General features: G+C 40.5%; 1 protein-coding gene across 1 annotated transcript in view; it reads left to right on the plus strand.

Moving 5' to 3' along the window:
- The window catches only part of LOC144798021 (polycystin-1-like protein 2), an 849,694-nt gene that overhangs the window by 764,298 nt on the left and 65,198 nt on the right, over positions 1 to 20,198 (plus strand). Inside the window, exons 35-37 of the mRNA XM_078668807.1 lie at positions 5,812 to 5,997; positions 11,966 to 12,293; positions 13,047 to 13,180. Coding sequence (XP_078524933.1) covers positions 5,812 to 5,997; positions 11,966 to 12,293; positions 13,047 to 13,180 — 648 coding nt within the window. The remainder of the gene's footprint in view (positions 1 to 5,811; positions 5,998 to 11,965; positions 12,294 to 13,046; positions 13,181 to 20,198) is intronic.

A 20,198-nucleotide genomic window follows, 5' to 3' on the forward strand; every position in this document is an offset into this window, starting at 1 on the left:
CATGAGCAGGCAGTAGTGACTACCTCATGCACATTCCCTCCTGGTCCTGCCTCTTCAGTCCCTCCTCTAGTTTGTTGTCCATGCTCCAAAGAGCCTTCTGGGATGATGACACTTCCTTTATTTTGCCAGGAGCAGACTTTGGGGCCTAGAACTCAGGATTTCTAAACATACATTTTTAAACAGAGAAGCTGCAGAAGTCACTTGCTCCAGTCTGACTCTCTACCACTGGTGACTGGAATTGCCGAGACTACAGACTGGCCTTAAACTGCCTAAATCACAGTGACTCATCTCAGGCTTACCTCTTACAGGATATTAGAGCTGGTTAAGGGTCAGATGTCAGGCTCAACTCGAGAGGATTACTCAAGATTAAAACATTCAATCAAATCTCAGGCTCACTACCCAGTGTTACCGGTTGATCAGTCAGTAACATTCGAGGACACCTCTGACAAGTACTGAAGGCAAAAGGTGAAGTCACGTAACAGGCTGACTTCTCTAGGATCAATCAATCAAGGATTTACAGAGTGCCCAACTCGCCCAGGAGGATCTCAAAGCACAAGATCTGAAGAATGCAGGGAATGTTCCTGTGGAAGAGGGTCTGCATACAACTGACTCTATACCAGTGCTACCAGCTTCATAGCTGCACTGGATGTAATGCCTTTGGAACCACAAGACGTCCTGATCTGTCTGTTGCTCAACACTGATGAATAACAGTAGTGCATGTATGCGCATTTACAGAGTGTGACTCTTGCAGCGGAGTGTTGTGCAGGAGAGGAAGGAATTTCTCTGTTTTCACTGTGTGTAACTGCCTGTATCTATGTCTGCCATCAGGACAACGGTTTAGGTGACAATGTGGCAGTCTACATGAGCAATCCATTCAAATCACTTCTTGCGATAGAAACAAGTGTTTTAGCATTTGAGCACGATGTCACTTACAGGCCGAATTCCTAGAAAACACAAGTTTTACTCTCTGGCCCCTTCGAATGGAACAACAAACTACTTATGCACCGGGCCCGGTATCTGTGCCTTACACTTATCCGAAACAAATTTTGACTTTTCAATCGTCAGTATGACATTGGTGAAAAGAATGGGAGAAACTCTCTTACTTATTGATAGGACAAGTTAATATCTGAAAAATTGTTAAACATTCATGCTATAAGCTGAAACTAAAACAGAGAAAACAGTAAATACAAATGTCCATTTATATACTACTGGGTTCTAGATCTTCTCTGAACTCTGCACACTATTATATATTTAGATATTGTGTCTACAAAATGAATGGTGTTGTTTTTATTATGCTGGTCAATCTTGTCTGTCCTGTTTATGTGATTCTTTTTCCATTTTGTGACATGGCTCTGTGTCATTGCATGACTTTGGTGGGTGTTCTCCAACAAGTGTAATTTGTTGCTGGTGGATAGTTTGTGAAAATATTGTGCCCATACTTTATTTATGAATTGTCACAAAATTTGGTGATCCCTTGCCTTCTCCTTCAAGTCTTATCTGAATTTATTGGAGAATGTGATGTATGATGATCATCGTCATCCTATGAATGTGAATTCTCACATGCATACTGCAGAAAAGTAGGATCTGCTTCTTATGATTACCACCAATTTCTGCTTCATGTTACACTGTTTTTGACTAATCTGACTGGGATCTTGCTAATCAGGACCCCAGTCTACCTGCTTTCTCCCTAAAATGTTATGTCATGTTCTTAGGTACACTCCAGATTGGATACTGGGGTACCCTTGTCAGTCCTTAGTATATGGTACCCATGTACCCAGGGCATAGGTACCCCAGAGGCCTCCCATGGGCTGAAGCATGCATTATGCTACCCATGAGAGGTCATGCAAAATGTAACTACAGGCCTGCCATTGCAGCCTGTGTAAAATGGTTCATGCACCTCTTACTTTAGATATAGGTTTACTATATCTAAGGATCACTGCACTTATAACCTATAAGTCACCCTTACAGCAGGCCTTAACAATCCTGAAGGCAGGGTGCTTGGTTCTAAGTGAGAGGGTACCACTGCATGAGCAGGACACCCCTGTAGCCTACGGAGTCCATTCTCCCAGGTTATCAGTGTATCCGCCATTTATGACATTTAGAGTGGATTATGTGACCGCTTAATGACCAACTATAAATCGGCTGAAAGTAACCCTATCGTGTTTGATATCAAGCATTGTGGAATCATACCTCCACACCGGTAACCAGTGTGGGAGGTATGATTCCACCCCTCAGAAACGAGCTTTGTGAGATACCTGGTGTTCCTGGGACCAGCCTTCTAGTCCCCGGCAGCCCAAAAGCGTTGCTGCCGACCAGACACACCTGTCTGCCCTCCTGCTGCTGAGCCAAGCTTGAGCAGGGGAAGGCAGAAAAATAGGCATCCTGTCACAGGGAGGTTTGGCCACCTCCCAGACAGGATTTAGTGTATTAGGCCTTGGTGGGTGCTCTTGCCAGTGACCGAAAGGCTGCATGAGGGGCACATTTGGTGTCCCTGTGCATAGTCCAGTTCAAACCACTCCTGGGAGCCATTGGCTCCTGCTCTGGCATTAAACTGGACAAAGGACATGGGAGTAACCTCCCCTCTGTCCAGGCCCTCCCCTGGGAAGGTCCCCTGAATCAGCCCAACCCTCCCCCATGGGTACAAAAGGGCTTACCTGGCTGTAGGACCCTAGATTCGCTGTGGACAAGATTTTGATCAAGAAACCACTGAACTTCGACCGTCTGGACACTCTGGACTTCACTAGACTTCGTTTGGGCCCGACTTCTTCTCCCTCTCAGTCTGAAGCATCATCTGTGCCTGTGCACCAGACAGGCTCCATGCAGGACCTGTGGAGCATCAAGGACAAATGGAGACATCTCCCTTGGAACGAAGGAGTCACTTCCCTGCAACCGCAGGCACCACATCAAGATGGGTATGCAACGTTTACCACGCAATTTTTACAACGCACTACCATTACAACGAAACTTTTACAACGCAAAAACGTTTACAACGCATACCTTTACAACGCATGTTTTTACAACGCAGATACCTTTACAACGCATACCATTACAGCGTAAGTATTGGTAAGTATATAATTATTTTTAAAATGTTATACGTTTGGGTTTTTGGGTAAAGGGGTATTTTTAGGGTTCAGGGTCAGTTTTCAGTTTTTGGGTAAAGGGGTATTTTTAGGGTTCAGGGTCAGTTTTCAGTTTTTGGGTAAAGGGGTATTTTTAGGGTTCAGGGTCAGTTTTCAGTTTTTGGGTAAAGGGGTATTTTTAGGGTTCAGGGTCAGTTTTCAGTTTTTGGGGTAATGGGGTATTTTTAGGGTTCAGGGTCAGTTTTCAGTTTTTGGGTAAAGGGGTATTTTTAGGGTTCAGGGTCAGTTTTGGGTTTTTGGGGTACAGGGGTATTTTTTATAAATAAAATAAAATTACATTTAAATTAAATTAATTAAATAAAATTAAATAAAATTAAATTATATTACAATATTTTTAATTAATTTAAATTAAAAAAATTATTATATACTTACCAATACTTACGTTGTAATGGTATGCGTTGTAAAGGTATATGCGTTGTAAAATCTTGTGTTGTAAAGGTATGCGTTGTAAAAGTATGCGTTGTAACGTCATACATCCATCAAGATGTACCGGTCTGCTGCTCCTGAGCTCCTATGGACTCCCAAGGCTCCAGCAACACAGGAGGTCCGAGCTGCCCTCTCATCAAGTTTAAGGTCAGAATCCCTCGTGGGGGTTGAAATAACCCTACCCCTGTGCACTGTGTACATTTGCAAGTGCATATGATTGTTGACGTTCCCAAAACAAGTGCACTGGGCTCCGAGTAGCCCCAACTTCTGGCACCATTTCCACCAAAGAACTTTGGCCTCCTCACACTAAGTGCTCCGTGGGCTGTTGCTTTGTAATTCTGCTCAAGTTCCCCTGGCGTCTCCTGTGCCTCCAGCCTGTGGGTCCTCTTAAGGGTCAATACTGCTTTTCTTGGGCTCTCCTGGTTGCTCCTGGCTTGTTCCAACCCCCCTGTGTTTGGTGCGTCTCCTGCACCTTGCTGGTCCGAACCGTAACCTTTCTTGACCATCTTCATAGGTTGCTGCTGCCAAGGCTTGTTGCTGCTCCAGCTGGACAAGGACCCCTCAGCACTCGACATAATTTGGGGGAAAGACTGTATCTGGCTCCTGGTCATCCTCAACATCTCGTGGTCCCGGTGGCTGCAGAGTCAAGAACCCCCTCTTCGCACCTGAGGCACCCAACATCGGTAGGCATTCGTCTACTGAGCCTCTGGTCACTCCTGAGAGACCCAGACTCTATCCTCTCCGCCTTCAGGTTCTCTTCAACAGGAATACACCTTTGAGTTTTGACTGACACTTTTCTTCTTTCTCACAGTGGCATTTCCTTTAAGTCCTCCACTGAGATTGACTACGGTTTCTGACACCACTTCAGCCCTATGCACCCGGCTTCCCTGGGATAGGTAACTCTGATACTACGGTATCCACAGGTTGGGTGGCTCTCCAACCTTCTAAGGTCCAATTGGTTTCCTCATAATCCACTGGGAACGGTCCTTAAACTTTAAAACTGCAACCGTGACTCTCCATAGCATTGTACGGCACCCGTGGTTGTGCTTCCACACTGCACCCGTCCTCCGTGGGGTCCCTACTTACTCACCAGGTGTGGTTCCTTGGGGTCCCAGCAATTCTACAACTCTAGACAATGTCTTGACTCAAGTCGTGGTTCTTATACCACTATTTTAGTGTATGCTTTTGTCTCCCTCTGGAGCCCACTGAGTATTAGTGCTACTTACGATTGTGTCTGTGCTACAGTATTGTGTGCTTTTTGTTTATCTGCATGTAGCAGATACTGTGAAGTATTTAGAGTGTATTATAATAAAAAATACATATTTGTATAACTACTGTGTGGTTCTCCTTTCATTTAACCAATACAATAAGGTTGCATTCTGGCATAATAAGCTGCTTAACATTCCTTCAAGAATAAGCCTGACGGCTGCTCTCCACAGCTACCACTTGGATAGCTGTCTAAGGTTATCTTTGACCTCTTAAATCACCATAAGGGTTGTTTGGACTGGTGCAAGGTGCCCACTTAAATTAGTGGACATCATATACCCGGCCAACTTCTCATGCATGTATTTACGCTATAGTTGTGTGGCTGCACCTTTTTGTTTCACTCTTTGATTGTATACCAGTTCCATTCATGAGTTCCATGATACAAAGCCTTCGATTATGAGTTCCCCGTGAAATAAGGATCCTTGAACAAACATGCATTTGCCTGTTGATCACAGTTACAATTGTCGCAATGTTAATCACACCCAATGATTAGGGGAGTGATAGAGATCGCAACTTTGGATTATTTCTTCGTTAAATTTCAGCAGGTCAAAATTGCAGGAAAAGACCCAGTACATACTGGGATATCTGGATTTTGGTGTGGTAAGCACGTAATTCGACATGGTATGCCCCATTTTTTATGGCTGAACTCGGAGTAGGTGGTACATATCGCACCCACTAAATTCTAGCTTACCTAAGTATCCGATTTTAGTGCCTATGATACTGTCGTGTATTTTTTCATGTTCTAACTAGAGCGGTATGCATGTCATTTTATCACACACTGTACTATGATCTAGCTTGAGAGCTGACAATATATGTTCTCACTCTTTTGATACATTTTGTGCCTTTTCAGCAGCATATTACAGTAGCAATACTGTATGAGTTTAAAATATGGAGCTGGCTTCTGTTATAAAGTACAAAATAAGATAATGATAGCTCAGTTAAATGATTTAGGATCATGTTGTATCTCTTTTCTTTCCAGCTTATCTAGGGTTCCTATGGATGCTGTTGCTGGTGGCCTACGGTCAGCGAGATCCAAACTCCTATTACCTCAACAAGCACCTGCAGAGCAGTTTCTCCAATGGGTTGCAAGATGTCAACAGCTATCAACATTTCTTTACATGGGCAAATACAACACTTATCAGCAATTTATATGGAAGTTATCCAGGTACTCAGATTGCCATCACTATTCCAGCAACTCTGCATCGTTTGCAATGTATAGATCATAATTGGACTGAACTGATCCAGTTTAAGAACCACAGAAAGTCATAGTGGTTGCAAGCATGTAAATACAAAGGCATGTCAGACAGGCATCTGCAGTGCATGCAAGTATCTGTAGAGAAACTCCATATAAAGCATATCAAGCACAATTTAACATACGATGGCAAGCTTTAAGCACTCGAATTCTCATGAGGGCAGCATAATTCTTCAAGTGTAGGTAACAAGTATTAGAAAGTCAACAGTTCCAGTTCCACTGATGAGGTGGCAGAGCATGAGTGATGTTACACTGTATGCAAAGATAAAGAACTGGAAGTGATAAACTGTGTAGTGACTGAGCCTAGTTCTCATATGTGAAAAAAGACCCTCATGCATCCCAATGGAGATGGCAGCTTAGACACAGGCAGCCAATAGAAAGACAGTAGGACTAAAATACTCTAGTGGACTGATCCAAGATGTGTTTGCCATTGTCTCAAAACGATGATCCTGGGCCAGAGAAGTGAAAAGCGGAAGGACACTGATCCAGAGCCATCATATACAAATTATTTTAAATATTTTGCAGGAAACAAAAAGGCCTAGGCTCATGCCAAGCATGAAAAGGCATACTTTTAGTCCATACTTTTAAGGCATGCCTCTCCAACAGAATACTCTTTTCCACTCCTATCCACTAACTGAGGTCAGAACCCCAGTTGCATATTTTTGTAATACCTGCAGAACAGTTCTTTGTATTGTAGATTGTGAATGTATGTTCATTGTTTCTGCACCGAGGGAACATTTTCCCATCAACTTATTTTTCTTTTGAGAATTTTGGAAGCATAGAGATAGCTCACATACTAGGGACCCTCTCTTGTTAACCAGGCCTCCTTGTGCATCCAGTCCAAGAGTCTCCTCTGAGGGTGACTCCTGTTTGGCCGATTTGAGACAACTAGGACCCTGTCTCAGAAACACTGCTCCAGATACACTTCAGTGAACAAAAATGGATGCTATCTAATTTCCTGCACAAAATACCTCTCACTGTTCCTGTGTAATCTGTGTAATCTGTTGTAATCTGTGAAACATAGGAAAAAATATTTGCCTTTCTAAACAAATTAACATTAACCTATTATACATCTCAGTACAATGGACGTAGCAATGACAGTCAACTCACTACTATTTGTTATATTTGACAAGTCTACCAGTCAACATGCCTATGATGGGCACAATCGTATCACTTGAGCAATAATATAACCTTAAGGAGTCTACACGATTCACATATGGCTCCCCTCGAATATTTGGGGACATTCTTGTGCATCACAGCACCCCAAAGGTGGTGACCAATTGAGCAAAAATATCTTTACTATTTGCCATGTTCATCTCTCCCATCCTACAAAAATTGCTAAATCATAGGATTTCATAACAAGCTGTGTTTTGTGGCCATGATTACATAAAGCAGTAACCTACTATGTTCCTCCTGGACCAAGCAAAACTTTTATGGAGCGCTTCTACTCATACAACTGTTGATATTTCCAAATATGTCCATACAAACCAATGCCAACTTCTTCCACTCCAATAAAAAATCCTATTCAGCCTCTTCAAGGCCAGTCAGACTGATTACCTTATCCAACTTGAATGCTATCATACTCTGCTTTCCTACTTAGGGGCATTCCGTTCCGGAATGGTTTCCATACAAATCAGACTTACAGACTGAGTACGATGTGTCCGGATGCTTCCGGATATGGTTCAGTCGGACTCTCATTGACTTCAATGTAAGCCTGTGTTCCGAACGAGAACACAGGCTCCCATTGAAAAAAGGGGTGGGTGGGGATAACCGGGCACCCTGTGGTGGGTACCCCATGGTGCCTACCACACTGTGCATGCATGGGAAGGGGGGCCCCATGGGTACTCCCATGGGCCCCCAAATTCAGATTTCGGAAGCAGATCTATGTCAGCACAACCGCATCGGAAAGGCTGTCCAAATCTGACATCCTAATCGCTCGGCTGGAAACGGGGTCCGTAGACCATAACGATTCAGCTCCGAAAGACTCAGTTATTCCCAATGCCTTTCGGAACAGAGTCGGACAGTTCGGACGCTTTCCAGCCATCATACTCTCTCATTGGGAAACGTGTCCGTGACGGTGGGAAACAAGGTTCCCGAATCGGATGTCATTTGGAGCCTTTCCTGACAACATCGAAATTGACCCCTTATTGCTCTCACCAATAGCCTTGGCCAAGGTACCAACTTAGATGGGTAAGAAGAGTAGCATATCAATTTGTTGTGCAATAAAATGATCTCATTCATTCAGCAGAATTTCAAGACTCAGAGCAATTGGGAAATGCTTGTAAGAAGTAACATCTGTTATCGCTAGACCTCAAGACCTGGAGCTACTGCCCAACTCGTTGAATTCTCTTTTGACTTTGAGTTTTTAAGGCAGTGAGTATGGGTTGTCAAAGCTTGTTCTTGGAGCAAAATTCAAATTTAGGAACTAAGGCATTGCAAACATAATATTGCACAATATTTTAAACTTCCAGTCAGTTATAAAACAAAATAGGGTTTTATTTTCATATAGCTTCAATAATACAGTGAGAGGTCAAAGGTTGTGGTTAGTCAATCCCTGTCTAGCCCTGACAATTACTTTGCTTGTCCTTGGGCCTTGGTTGTTTGGAGGTGTGAAGTCAAAACAAGAAGGACATACTGAAAGTAGTTTTCCTGGCATTGGAGATGCAGACCCATTTACATGGATCTGACCACACCATGGGTGTACAAGACCCACTTACTGAGGACTCTAATTAGCAAGAGACAGATTTGTTATTGGTTTTACCCAGGAAGTAAGGAAATAAGGAAGTATTTGAAAAATGACTCAAGGCCACTCCCCTTTTTTAATATCTTGCACAGCCACACAGCTGAAGCATGAATCCTCTTTCTACGACCCAAGTTGTCACACATTAAAGTAAGAGCCCCTTTGCACACGCCAGTCCTCCACTGCCGGAATTGCATCTACAGAACACAGGTAATAGCAGGGCCAAAGCTGTAAGTGAAAAGACAGAGGAGCCATAAGAATTCTGCCCCATGAATTTAAGACTTTTACTGGTTGAACTTGAATTGATGAAAGCGAACTGAATGGTTGTGCGCATCTACGCTTTAGAGTATTTCGAGTCAACTGTGCTCTGTTATCCGCTAGGGATTGCAGACACTAGGTAAGTCATCAGGAGGTGGATGCTGGAAGGATGTAGTGTCTCATTGAAGAAACCGGATTACAACTATTTGAAACCGTGAATTGCATTGTAAAGTTGTACGTTTACTATGATCTTTTGGGTTCCAGGTGATTTCCTTTGCTGACAACATGCAGATCATTGTTTCTATCTCCCATGATCTGCAGTTGGCAGCAGGGAAATTTAACCAGTGCATGGCGACCATTATCAGATGGATGCAGAATAACTCCCTTAAGATCAATGCAAAGAAAACGGAGTTCCTAGTTTTTGGTCCCCAGACCTCAATCTGTTTGAATGCCTGGTGGCAGGAAGATAGCGGTCCACTTCCTGCTCCCGCCAAGACAGTCAAAAACCTGAGGGTCATTTTTAACGTGGGCTTGACCTTCAAGTCTCAGGTCAGCCGCATTGTCACCGCTTGCTCCTACATTCTGAAGACTCTCAGAAAGGTGCTACCGTATATTCCAGCAGCACTGCATCTGCCCAGGATCATTGCATTAGTCACCTCTCGGCTTGACTACTACAATGCCTTATATCTGGATATCATATAAAGCAACAGTGGTCCTTAATGTACGGTAGTTAACCAAAAATAACAATTATAGACAACAGTCTGTACTATAAGGAAGCATTTGCCCAGCCGGACACTAGTTTAATCAATGTAAAATGACAAGGGGATATTGAAGATCAAACAATGGTATCTATTGCCGCAGCCTTAATTATAATACTGCTTATTTCAACGGCATATGGTTCTTCTCAATTGTACACTAGGAGTGTGATTGTTAATTAATAGCCAATCGTAATGCAGATTGACGGCCTCCCTGCTCCCTCTGGCATGAAATTAACAATCACACTCCTAGTGTACAATTAAGAAGTACCATATGCCGTTGAAATAAGGAGTATTATCATTAAGGCTGCGGCAATAGATACCATTGTTTGATCTTCAATTGATTTTATTCTGAATCTACCCATAAAGAATGGTGGCTCCCTTGGATGAACAAAGAAACCATAACTATAATCTGAGTAGGACCAGAACCCCCAGATGTGAGTAGCTGATTCTGGCACACATCCAACGAAGGGCTCATCATCATACCTACCCTTTCAGTCTTATATAAGAAAAATCTCCTAAAGTATTCGCTCTTTGAGAAACTGTCCTGAAGAAGGTGTAAGAATTTTTTAATATACTGAAACGCTGCGTCGACAAACTACTTTGTATGAATATTGTGATCTGATAAACTACTTTTTATGAATAACGTAACCTGTATAATGTAATGCCTTTATGTTTTTTCATGTTTTGAAATTTAACAGTTGATTTTAATCTGTTTTTTATTGTTCCGCAATCTATTTTTAATATGTATTGTACCTAATAAAATGTAAGAATATACCTTGGTATAAATAAGCTAACAAGTTATTTTTCTGATCTGTTTAGACTTCACAGTGGGTTAATAAATAGTATGGCATGGACATCATTTTCTGTTAGTTTGAGAATTTATGCTCTCTGTGCATAGGGACTTTCCATCTTTTCAGCATACTCTTCCCCTGTCCCTGATCGGATTTATTAGGGGTCCTCTTTCTGTTTTTGCTTGATTTTTTCCAATGCGCCCTTTAGTTTATTAAGCTGTGAGACACTTTTCAGGAATCATCTAAGACAGTGAGATATTTTATTACCTTAAAGGGGGACTTAGAGGCTGCCCATTCCTTACCATTAGTTGGCTTCATTGTCACTCTTATTTGCTTGCTTCTTAGTCGTCGCCTTCTATAGGCTTCCTTCATCTTCGTGTGTTTGTTCCTCCCCTGGAGCATGGGCACATTACTGTGCACTTCCACAGTTCGCTTTTTCTGGCTCTACTGTTTCTTCTTTGTTTAAGCTCTCTAAGGGAATGTGTTTGTTTTTCAGCTGTCTCACTCATGTACTTCTACTCTGTATTCCTCTGCCAGTCCCTAAAGCCCACTGTCCCGCCATTGTCTGTTTGCTTGCCCCAGCTACTCGGACCCTCCATTGTTCATGTTCTTGCCTCAGAACGTCCCATCCACCCTCCATTGACTGTGTGCTTGCCCCAACCCCTCCCATGCACCCTCCATTGTGTGTGTGCTTGCTCCCAGCCCCTACCACCCACCCCAGCTCCTCCTGCCCACCGTCCATTGTCTGTGTTTCCACATCCACTCTTGCCTGCCCTCTCTCCTCACCTGCGTCCTTCTGTCCCACCTTCCCTCCCTCTGTGTTGCCTCAGAGGACCACACTGCAAAAACATTTGTAAAAGCTCTATGACAGGCCACAGCTAATGCACTTTTAAAAAAGACACATTAGAGTTGGCTGCATGATAGTGCTTTTTTCCATTAATTTTACCCATGCTGCAGAGCAGCCGCGCTGCTGTACAGCATGGCTACAAAACATTACCAAGGCCAATAGCTCTCTTGGGCAGAACCCATTGGCTTGGTCAGTGCTTAATATGTGCCTCTGGCAAACAAAGAACTGTTGTACTAATTAACTAATCACTTACATAGGCTACATCATTTTCATGAACTTGTCAATTTAAGGATTTATCTATTTTATTGTTTTACTTATTGTTTTTAAATGTGTCCAATTGTGTTGTATGATTTTCTATAGACCGAATTTAACTTATAATGATGACTTGAGCCACATTTCTTTCTATGTTTAGAAAAATAGAAAGCAAACAGCTTTCAATGAAGAATAAAGTCATGACAATAGTGTGCTTCTCTTTTTTAAATTATAGGATTTGTCACTGATGGAAACTCAAAACTTGTTGGCAGTGCCCGGATTCGACAGGTTCGAGTGAGGAAGGATACATGCCCAATAGCTAAGATGCTGAGAAATACTGTAAAAGAGTGCCACTCAGCGTATTCATTGGACGCTGAAGACATGGCCGACTATGGGGAGCGCTGGAATTTTACAGTGGACACCAATTCATCCGATAGCAATTCTGCCTGGAATTATCAGAGCCAATCCACCCTCAGGGGCCATCCGATCTGGGGCAAGCTTGCCATGTACCGAGGTGGTGGATATGTGGAGTACTTAGGGAACAATGCTAAGAATGCGTCCAGGTAGTTTTAAACTCTCTCAAATTGTTAGGTTCCTTTGTAGGTATTGTTTTGTTCTTGTTGAATTTCAGTGGCCATTGAAAATGTGGCAAAACGTTTGCCATTTAAAATATACATAACACATTAAAATACAAGCAGGTCAACAGTTAACCCTGTTTTTGCAAGATAAAATCATATTTCATAAGAACACTGAGAAAAAAGCACTGGCAAAGCCAATAGGTCAGGTATTAAGTGCCTGATTTTGGGCTTTATCAATGTTTTGTTTTGTTATGACTTGGTTTTTGCAAAAAGTTACTGTTTGGAGAGCTAAAAGCAAACATATTTTAGTCTCAAAAATCAGTATTGCGGTAGTAGTCTCTGGCGCAGAAGGGGGCTACTTTGTGTGTAGATGTGCTCCTTGTGAAAGGGCAGAATGCCATCACTCACAGTGAAGGTAGCCATGTCCGAAGTGGACTGACTCAGTGCCACATACTGTATGCTGTGGTGGGAGGTCAAAAGGACTTAACAAACTCCAGACGTAAAAATAACACTTGTCCATTTTGGATGGTGCTAGTTTCAGCCACCTTGTCTTGGCAGTGTAGATTGTAGAACTACTAATCAATTGAACATGCTTCTGTCATAGGAAAAATGACTGCGAGCTCCTTAATGCAGACACTGATTTCTAAGAGGTTTGCAGATTACCACAGGTTACACCAGAGAACTGTTTGTGGTTAAACAACGTTGTCTGTCTTTTCTCTCATTATTATTTTTTTTCAGAGTTATCCAGTACCTTTATAGAAATGTCTGGTTGGACACCTACACCAGAGCGGTCTTCGTTGAGTTCACAGTCTACAATGCTAATGTGAACCTATTCTGTATTATCAGAATATCATTTGAGACGAATGCCCTAGGTGAGAACCTGTATTACAGTCATCTGCTAACGATTAGTTAGTAAAATTTTACTCTGCGGATGTTTATTCCTGGGCGATATTTTTCCCCCCAATACTCAAAATGCACATCAAACTGTCTTTTTTTCCATCTGTGAAAATAGAAACATTTCTTACGTTTGTATAGATTTTCGTATTTTGAGGTGCTTGTTTTGTCGTGTGCAGAGATAGAGGATGTCAGTTTCACAAATAATCAAAAATATCATGAATTTTGAATAACGGTAATTTTCACATTTTGGTGAAATACTTCATCCACCACCAGGGATGTCCACGCCACAGATGAAAACCTAGATTACAGTAATAAAACACTATGGGTGAGGTAGTAGGTGACTGTATGTAGCATTTAAGGAACAAAATGGTCAGTTCCCAAAAGTTGGGCCGAAATTCTCTAGTCCCAAATATATTGTTTAATATTCCCGTAAAGGCTTTGGCCAAGTGAAATAATAGAGTAGAGATCTGGGATCAGCACTAGTGAGGCTAACAATATGCTGTGGCTTGCTTGGAGTTGTTGCTCTTGAGAAGAAAGATGGTATAAAGTGAAAGTAAAAGTGGGAAGAGCAGACAATGTACACAATCTGAGTGTATGTTAGTGTTGAGGTGGGTATGTCCTCTGCATGGTATACAGACATATTCCCCTGTCCGAGTGCCTGCATGCATCAGCTATTCAGTTTTTTTTATGTTTAAAAAGCTTTATTTGAAACAAAATCAATTAAAAAGAATAAACCATACAGATTATTAAATTAAAGTAGCAAAAGATTAGAAGGCAAATACTAAACAAAGTAGAAAGCTGTTTACATTTTGACAATATCCTTGGGGGGATGGGGAAAAAAAGATACAATTCTGCAACTGAAGATCGAGTATCTTCATTGTACACTAATACTAAATAAAGAAATAATTAACATACCTAAAAACAATATAACATTAAGAAATAATGCAGAGTAAAAAGCAGAGAAAATAACAATTTACGGAGGTTTAAAATTTTCGGGACCTTTGAAAGATACCTGTTTTTTGCAACATTATCTAATTAACTAGTTAATGGTAACCAATACAAATCTCTATTAGCAAGTGGATTGTAAGAGGAGGCAAAGGCATTGTCCGGTTCTTTTATAATGACAAACATTATTCCACTAAGACTTAACTGAGAGCTTAGTTGAACATTTCCAGTTTAGTGTAATTTGCTGAAAAGCTAAAGCCAACATAAGGTCAAATAGCCCTTTTTGATGTAAAGATGAACCCAGAGACTCTATCAAACTTCCTGCAAAAAAAGAGTATCAGTAGATAAAGGAGTATGTAAATTAAACATTTTGCATATAAGAGACTCTATATCCACCCAGAAGGAGACTACATTGCAACAGGAAAACAAGTGATGAAATAAATCAGCTAACAAGAATTTGCAGGGCCAGCAGGAATCATTAAAAGTATGTGAAAATGTTGATATTGATAGGGGGTGAGATACAACGTATGATATAGGTTTGCCAAAGACCTATTGCTGCAACCAGCCCGCTTCTGCAAGAAAAAAAACTACAATCGGGCCTTATCTGGGGCCGCTCCAAGAATCTGGAACTCGTTCCCACCCGCCATTAGAAGACTTCCGTCCTTGGTACACTTTAAAAAGGAAACCAAAACCTTCTTAATGGGCAAATACCTCGTCTGATGACTACATCGCAATCACCGTAGCAATTTGTTTCCACCCTCCACCTTGACATCATCCACTGCTCTGCAAAGGATACCTAATACTGCACTCCTGGGCATCCCACCCAAGAGTTGAGACTGCAGGCCTTCTTTCATAAGTTTCTTCCTATTGTTAACTTTTTATCCTGCTTGTAGCCGGGACCTTAAACTGTGTGCTTTTCTTGTATAATGTATAATGTATCCCCCATCTTACCCAATTGTTCCCTCCCTTCCCAACGCTTTGTATACCACCCTCAAACCCGTAAAGCGCTCTGATACCCTCACGGGTTTGGTTTGCGCACTATAAAACCTTAAAATAACTAAATATAGAAAAAACATAGATTGAATAGTAGAAGTGGATCTAGACATTTTTAACAATCTTGCCAAGATCTTGTTCCAGAAGTCAACATTCCAAACACAGCCCAAATCTGCTTCCCAGGTCAATTTCAAATTTGTTTTCGAGCGGACCGGGTCAGGGGTGAAAAGGAGTTTATAAATCAGGGAAGCCTTTGAAAACAACAACAACATTTTTTAAAGTGGATCTTCTGAGGATGTACAGGCAACAGAAGGGAAGAAATAGAAAACATCTAGAATTATCTCCATAAGAGTTGAAAATTTCAGCGTGGACATTTAAAGTAGCTGGAAAATGAGGGAAAGAACAAGGGGTCATACCTTCAAACATATCTTGGACCTAAACTATTCCCGGGAGTCTCCAAGATTTCCAATACAAAAGGTCTATTATTAATAGTAAAAATACAGTTATATTGAAGAGGAGATTGTAGGAAAGAATCTCTAGTAGAGATCTTCAGTTGACAATGAGGTCTTAATAATGAGCATGATTGACAAAATAATGGAAGAGACGTGCTATTAGCATTTGCAGTAAAGGCACACATTTCTTTTACAGAAAAATGTGTAAAGGGTGAGATGTCTGTAAGAAGCCATTTAGATGCTTGCTTCATGCAAAAAGCCTTATGGTATAGTCAAAAGTCAGGAAATGTCAGTCCTCCTTTAGACTTTGGTTTCCTGAGGTGTTTCAAGAAAATTCTAGCCTTCTTATCATGCCATCAAAATTTAGAGAGAAGAGAGTCACATTTTTTGAAATACATAGACAGAATGCAAATGGGTATAATTGAAACAATGTATAACACAATAGGAGAAATAATCATCTTAATAGAGTCAAGACGACCCCACCACAAGAGGAAAAGAAGGTTCCAGTAGGAGAGAAGTTTAGAAATATGGTCAAGACCCTCCTTCAGTCCAATATGGAATTATTGAACCAGATTCCTAAGTATTTAATTTTAGAATTATTCCACCGGAAGCCAGTAAAATCAAAATGCTGCTTAAGACAAAATTTGATAATGGGCAGAATTTCTGTCTTATCAGGATTGCTTTTTTACCCAGAATCCAGAGACAAATCTGAGAACTCTTACAGTAAAGAGGGAATAGAGATTTCAGGATTAGAAATGAAAAGTAAAACATCGTCTGCATACGCTGACAACTTCAAATGAGAATCTCTGTAAATAAATCCAGACATAGAAGCCTTTTGATAGATACGTGACAGGAAGGGTTCTATAAATAAAACAACTAAAAGAGGGGCTAGGAGACATCCTTGACATACACCTCGCTGTAGTGGAGAGAATTGAGAAATAAGACCATTAATTTAGACAGAAGCGCTAGGGGAGCTATAAAGCAAAGAGATACGAGAGATACATTTAGGACCAAACCCATGCCAATGTTGGGCTTTAAATAAAAATGACCAGTCAACTCTATCAAATGCTTTCTCCGCTTCAATAGTGACTGCAGCTAGAGAATAAGAAAGTGTGGAAACCTTATTTAAGATGCTAAAAAACAGCAGAGAATTATCAGAAGTTAATCTACCTTTAGTGAAGCTGCATTACTCTGGGCCGATTAAAGTAGATAGAAGAGGTTCGAGACATAAAGCAAAGATTTTATAATCAACATTTATATATAGGGCAGAAATTTTTACAAAATTTAGGGTCGCGACCTTCCTTATGTATTAAGCATATTGTGGCTTCTAAGAAAGTACCATCTGCTTTACCAGTAGTCGAAAAGTGTTGGAAAAGGTGCAACAGTTTTGGAAGTAGTAAGTTTGAAAAGTGTAAACAAAATCTACTGTAAACCCATCTGGGCCTGGAGTTTGCTCTTTTTTTAAGTGCATTCAGGGATTTAGATATTTCTGTAATTGATATATCCGACTCAAGAGCATTGAAATCGGTATTTCCATGTAAAGAGGGGTTAGATTGAGCTAGATAGGTATCAATTAGAGAAGTGAAAGCAGGGGATTCAGTGTATATAAAGTGTTATAACTTTCTCTTCTAAAATATCTTGTTCTTTAAAAAATATGTTTTCTGATGTTTGAATGGAATCTATTAACACACACTCTTTTTGAGCTTTGAGATAGTTAGGCAAAAGTTTGCCTACTTTATTTTGTCCACCATAACAACTGGCACTACTACGTAGATGAATAGATGATGCATTATCTGTAGTTAATTTGTTAAAATCTAGCTTCACATGAACAAGTTCCTGTAGGGTCGAGTCAGAGGAGGAAGAATAACATTGATGTTCTTGACATTTGATATTGGCTAGTAAACTATTATATTGGTTAAATGATTTTTTTATTTTTCCTGGAGACAAAATTTATAATAACACTATGCGCAGCAGCTTTAAATGTATCCCATATCAATGAAAGGGAAGAATTTGGATCTTTATTTAAGAAAAAAAAATAGTCAGCAAAAGAGATCAAGGAAGAAGAGAAAGTCGGATTCTGTAAGAGGGAATTATTAAACATCTATCTAGAAGATCTGGGCTGTGTTTGGAGCAAATCAAAATCCGCAATAATTGAGGCATGATCAGAAATTACAATAGGTTCAATTGAAGAATAAAGGAGATTCTGGGATAAAGGTTTGGAGAGAAAAATGTAATCTAACCATGTGAGAGAGCCATGGGGGGGATAAAATAGAACATTCTGTTACATCCGGGTTACATAAACGCCAAGCATCAACAAGATGTGACTGGGAGATTGTGTTATGAAATTGTTTATGAGCTTTATGTGGATAAAAGGAGCTTGAGATTGGCGGTCAATCAATGGATCTATCATATGGTTACAATCATATCCTAGAATAAAAAAATCATCTTTATATTGAATACATTGTTTTGCAATATCAGGCCCCAAAAAATAGTCCGGTTGAGTCAGACTGTAAATATTAAATACAGTCAAAGATATATTGTTGATAAGTAACTTAACTAATAACCATCTAACCTCCAAATCCATGCCTTGAAAAACAACAGAGCAATTCAACTTTTTGTGACATAGAATAATTATGCAATTTTTTTCTTGTTGGAAGTAGGGGAAACAAGGACTAGGCCAACCCAACACCATTTGCGCTTCAAAGCCTCCAACTCCGTTTAATGAGTTTCTTATAAGAGAACTAAATCGGAGATATAGGAGGCTAAATAAGATAGTATTCTCTGCCTTTTTATGGGGTTAATAAAACCTTTAACATTCCAAAAAAAGAACTCTGAATGTAGATATACTGAACAATATATGAAACAACATGATCAACAATAAAAAATAAAGGGAAGTGAAACTGGGAAAAAGGGAGAGAGAATTGTGAGAAGAAAGGTAATATAGAAGAAGAATAGGAAAAAAGAAAGGGTGAAAGATAAGAGGTTAAGAGAAGACAGGAGATGCCCACAGCTGACAAAGTATATGACTGTAAATGAAAATAAAAGAGGACTGATGACTGTGATACGTACCTTCAGGGGAGAACAGGAAGAAAAAGACAAGTAGTGGCGGCACACAAATAAAGATGACCCATCAAACCGGGATAACGTACCACAGCAGGGAACCATATAACACGAGCAGGAAACGGATAAATAAGAAGTTCCATATAGAAAATCTGTAAGAATATGAAGGAAAAAGAATAAGGTTAACAAGATATGAGACTATTATTTTTAACAACCTGAAAGAAAAAAAAGTGAAGGAATCTAAGTAAATCAAGCATGGCTACAATAAGAAAGAGAAAAACCAAGGTTAAAAAGTCACAGAAGGACCAGCAGTTTCCATCAATGATGTGGAGTGTCAATGGATACATTTTCTCAGGTCTACCGGAACTTCAAAGGTAGAGGTATTGTTTTGAAAAGTGCCCTTCAACAGGCATGGGTGAAATAACCCATAGCGTGCACCCAGCGTGCGTAGAGCAGGATGAAGTTCAAGAAATTCCTTCCATCATTTGGCTGTTGCTGAAGAAAGGCCCTGGGAGATAAATAATTTAGACCCAGACCAAACAAGCTGTTTTTTAAGTTTAGCTGCTTATAAGGCTTATAGAAGGTTGGTAAATTTCAGAACTAGAAGGATCACACCCCGGGGCTTCAAGGGAGCAGATGAAGAAGACAAGCGCGGACCTAATCTATGAGCATGTTGACTATTCAAGTTTGTAAATGTAGGAAGATCAGAAGCTTTGGAAGAAAAGTAGTGAAAAAATGAACGAGGTCATCAACTTCCAAACCCTCCGGAAAACCATAAATGTGGAGGTTATTGCGTCTACTTCTGTTTTCAAGATCTTCAGCAGATTTTTTTTACCAGGAAGACCTCCTTTTGTAATGTGACAAATTTGAGGGATCTATCCTGTAATTTATCAACATGCTGTTCCACCATGGATATATGGGTTTCCATAGACGACCATTTAGTATCCAGAATTTGCAGACGGGAATTTTTTTCCTCACTAAATGGAAGTAGAGAACGTATTTCCTCTAAAACAGTGACCAAAGATGCCGGAGAAACAGACTTCAGGGGAGAAGGAGAGTCCTGTTTAAGACGCTTATTGGCAGAAGATGGTGTTTGCAATTTGATTGAAGAGGTTGGCGAAGTCACCGAACGCGAACAACCAGAGTGCGCCATACTGCTAGTGTTATGGATGGAGGAACTAGTATGGGAGGAATCAGAATCAGGAGCATGAGCGGTAAATTTCTGGTTAGTAAGCAGCAGTTTCTTACTCCTACCCATAAGTCAAAGGCAGAAGAAAATCCACAGGAGCAAAAGGAATCACCAGCATGTACAATAAAGTCTTTAAAACACTCCAAAAATATTCTTCTCAAGGTAGAAACCACTAGTCAAATTAAAGTTATTCAAGAATATCAAAAACAGTAGTTCAATAAATCACAGCTGGAAATAATTGAAAAAGATGAGTAGAGAAAAGGCAGTACCTCAGAAAAATAGTTGCACAAAAATCCTCAGTGAAGTTGAACAGCCTCTAAAATCTACTGGTCCAAAAATAAAGAAGAAAAAGGG

The sequence above is a fragment of the Lissotriton helveticus genome, chromosome 12 (genome assembly GCF_964261635.1).
Source record: "Lissotriton helveticus chromosome 12, aLisHel1.1, whole genome shotgun sequence".
NCBI lineage: Eukaryota > Metazoa > Chordata > Amphibia > Caudata > Salamandridae > Lissotriton > Lissotriton helveticus.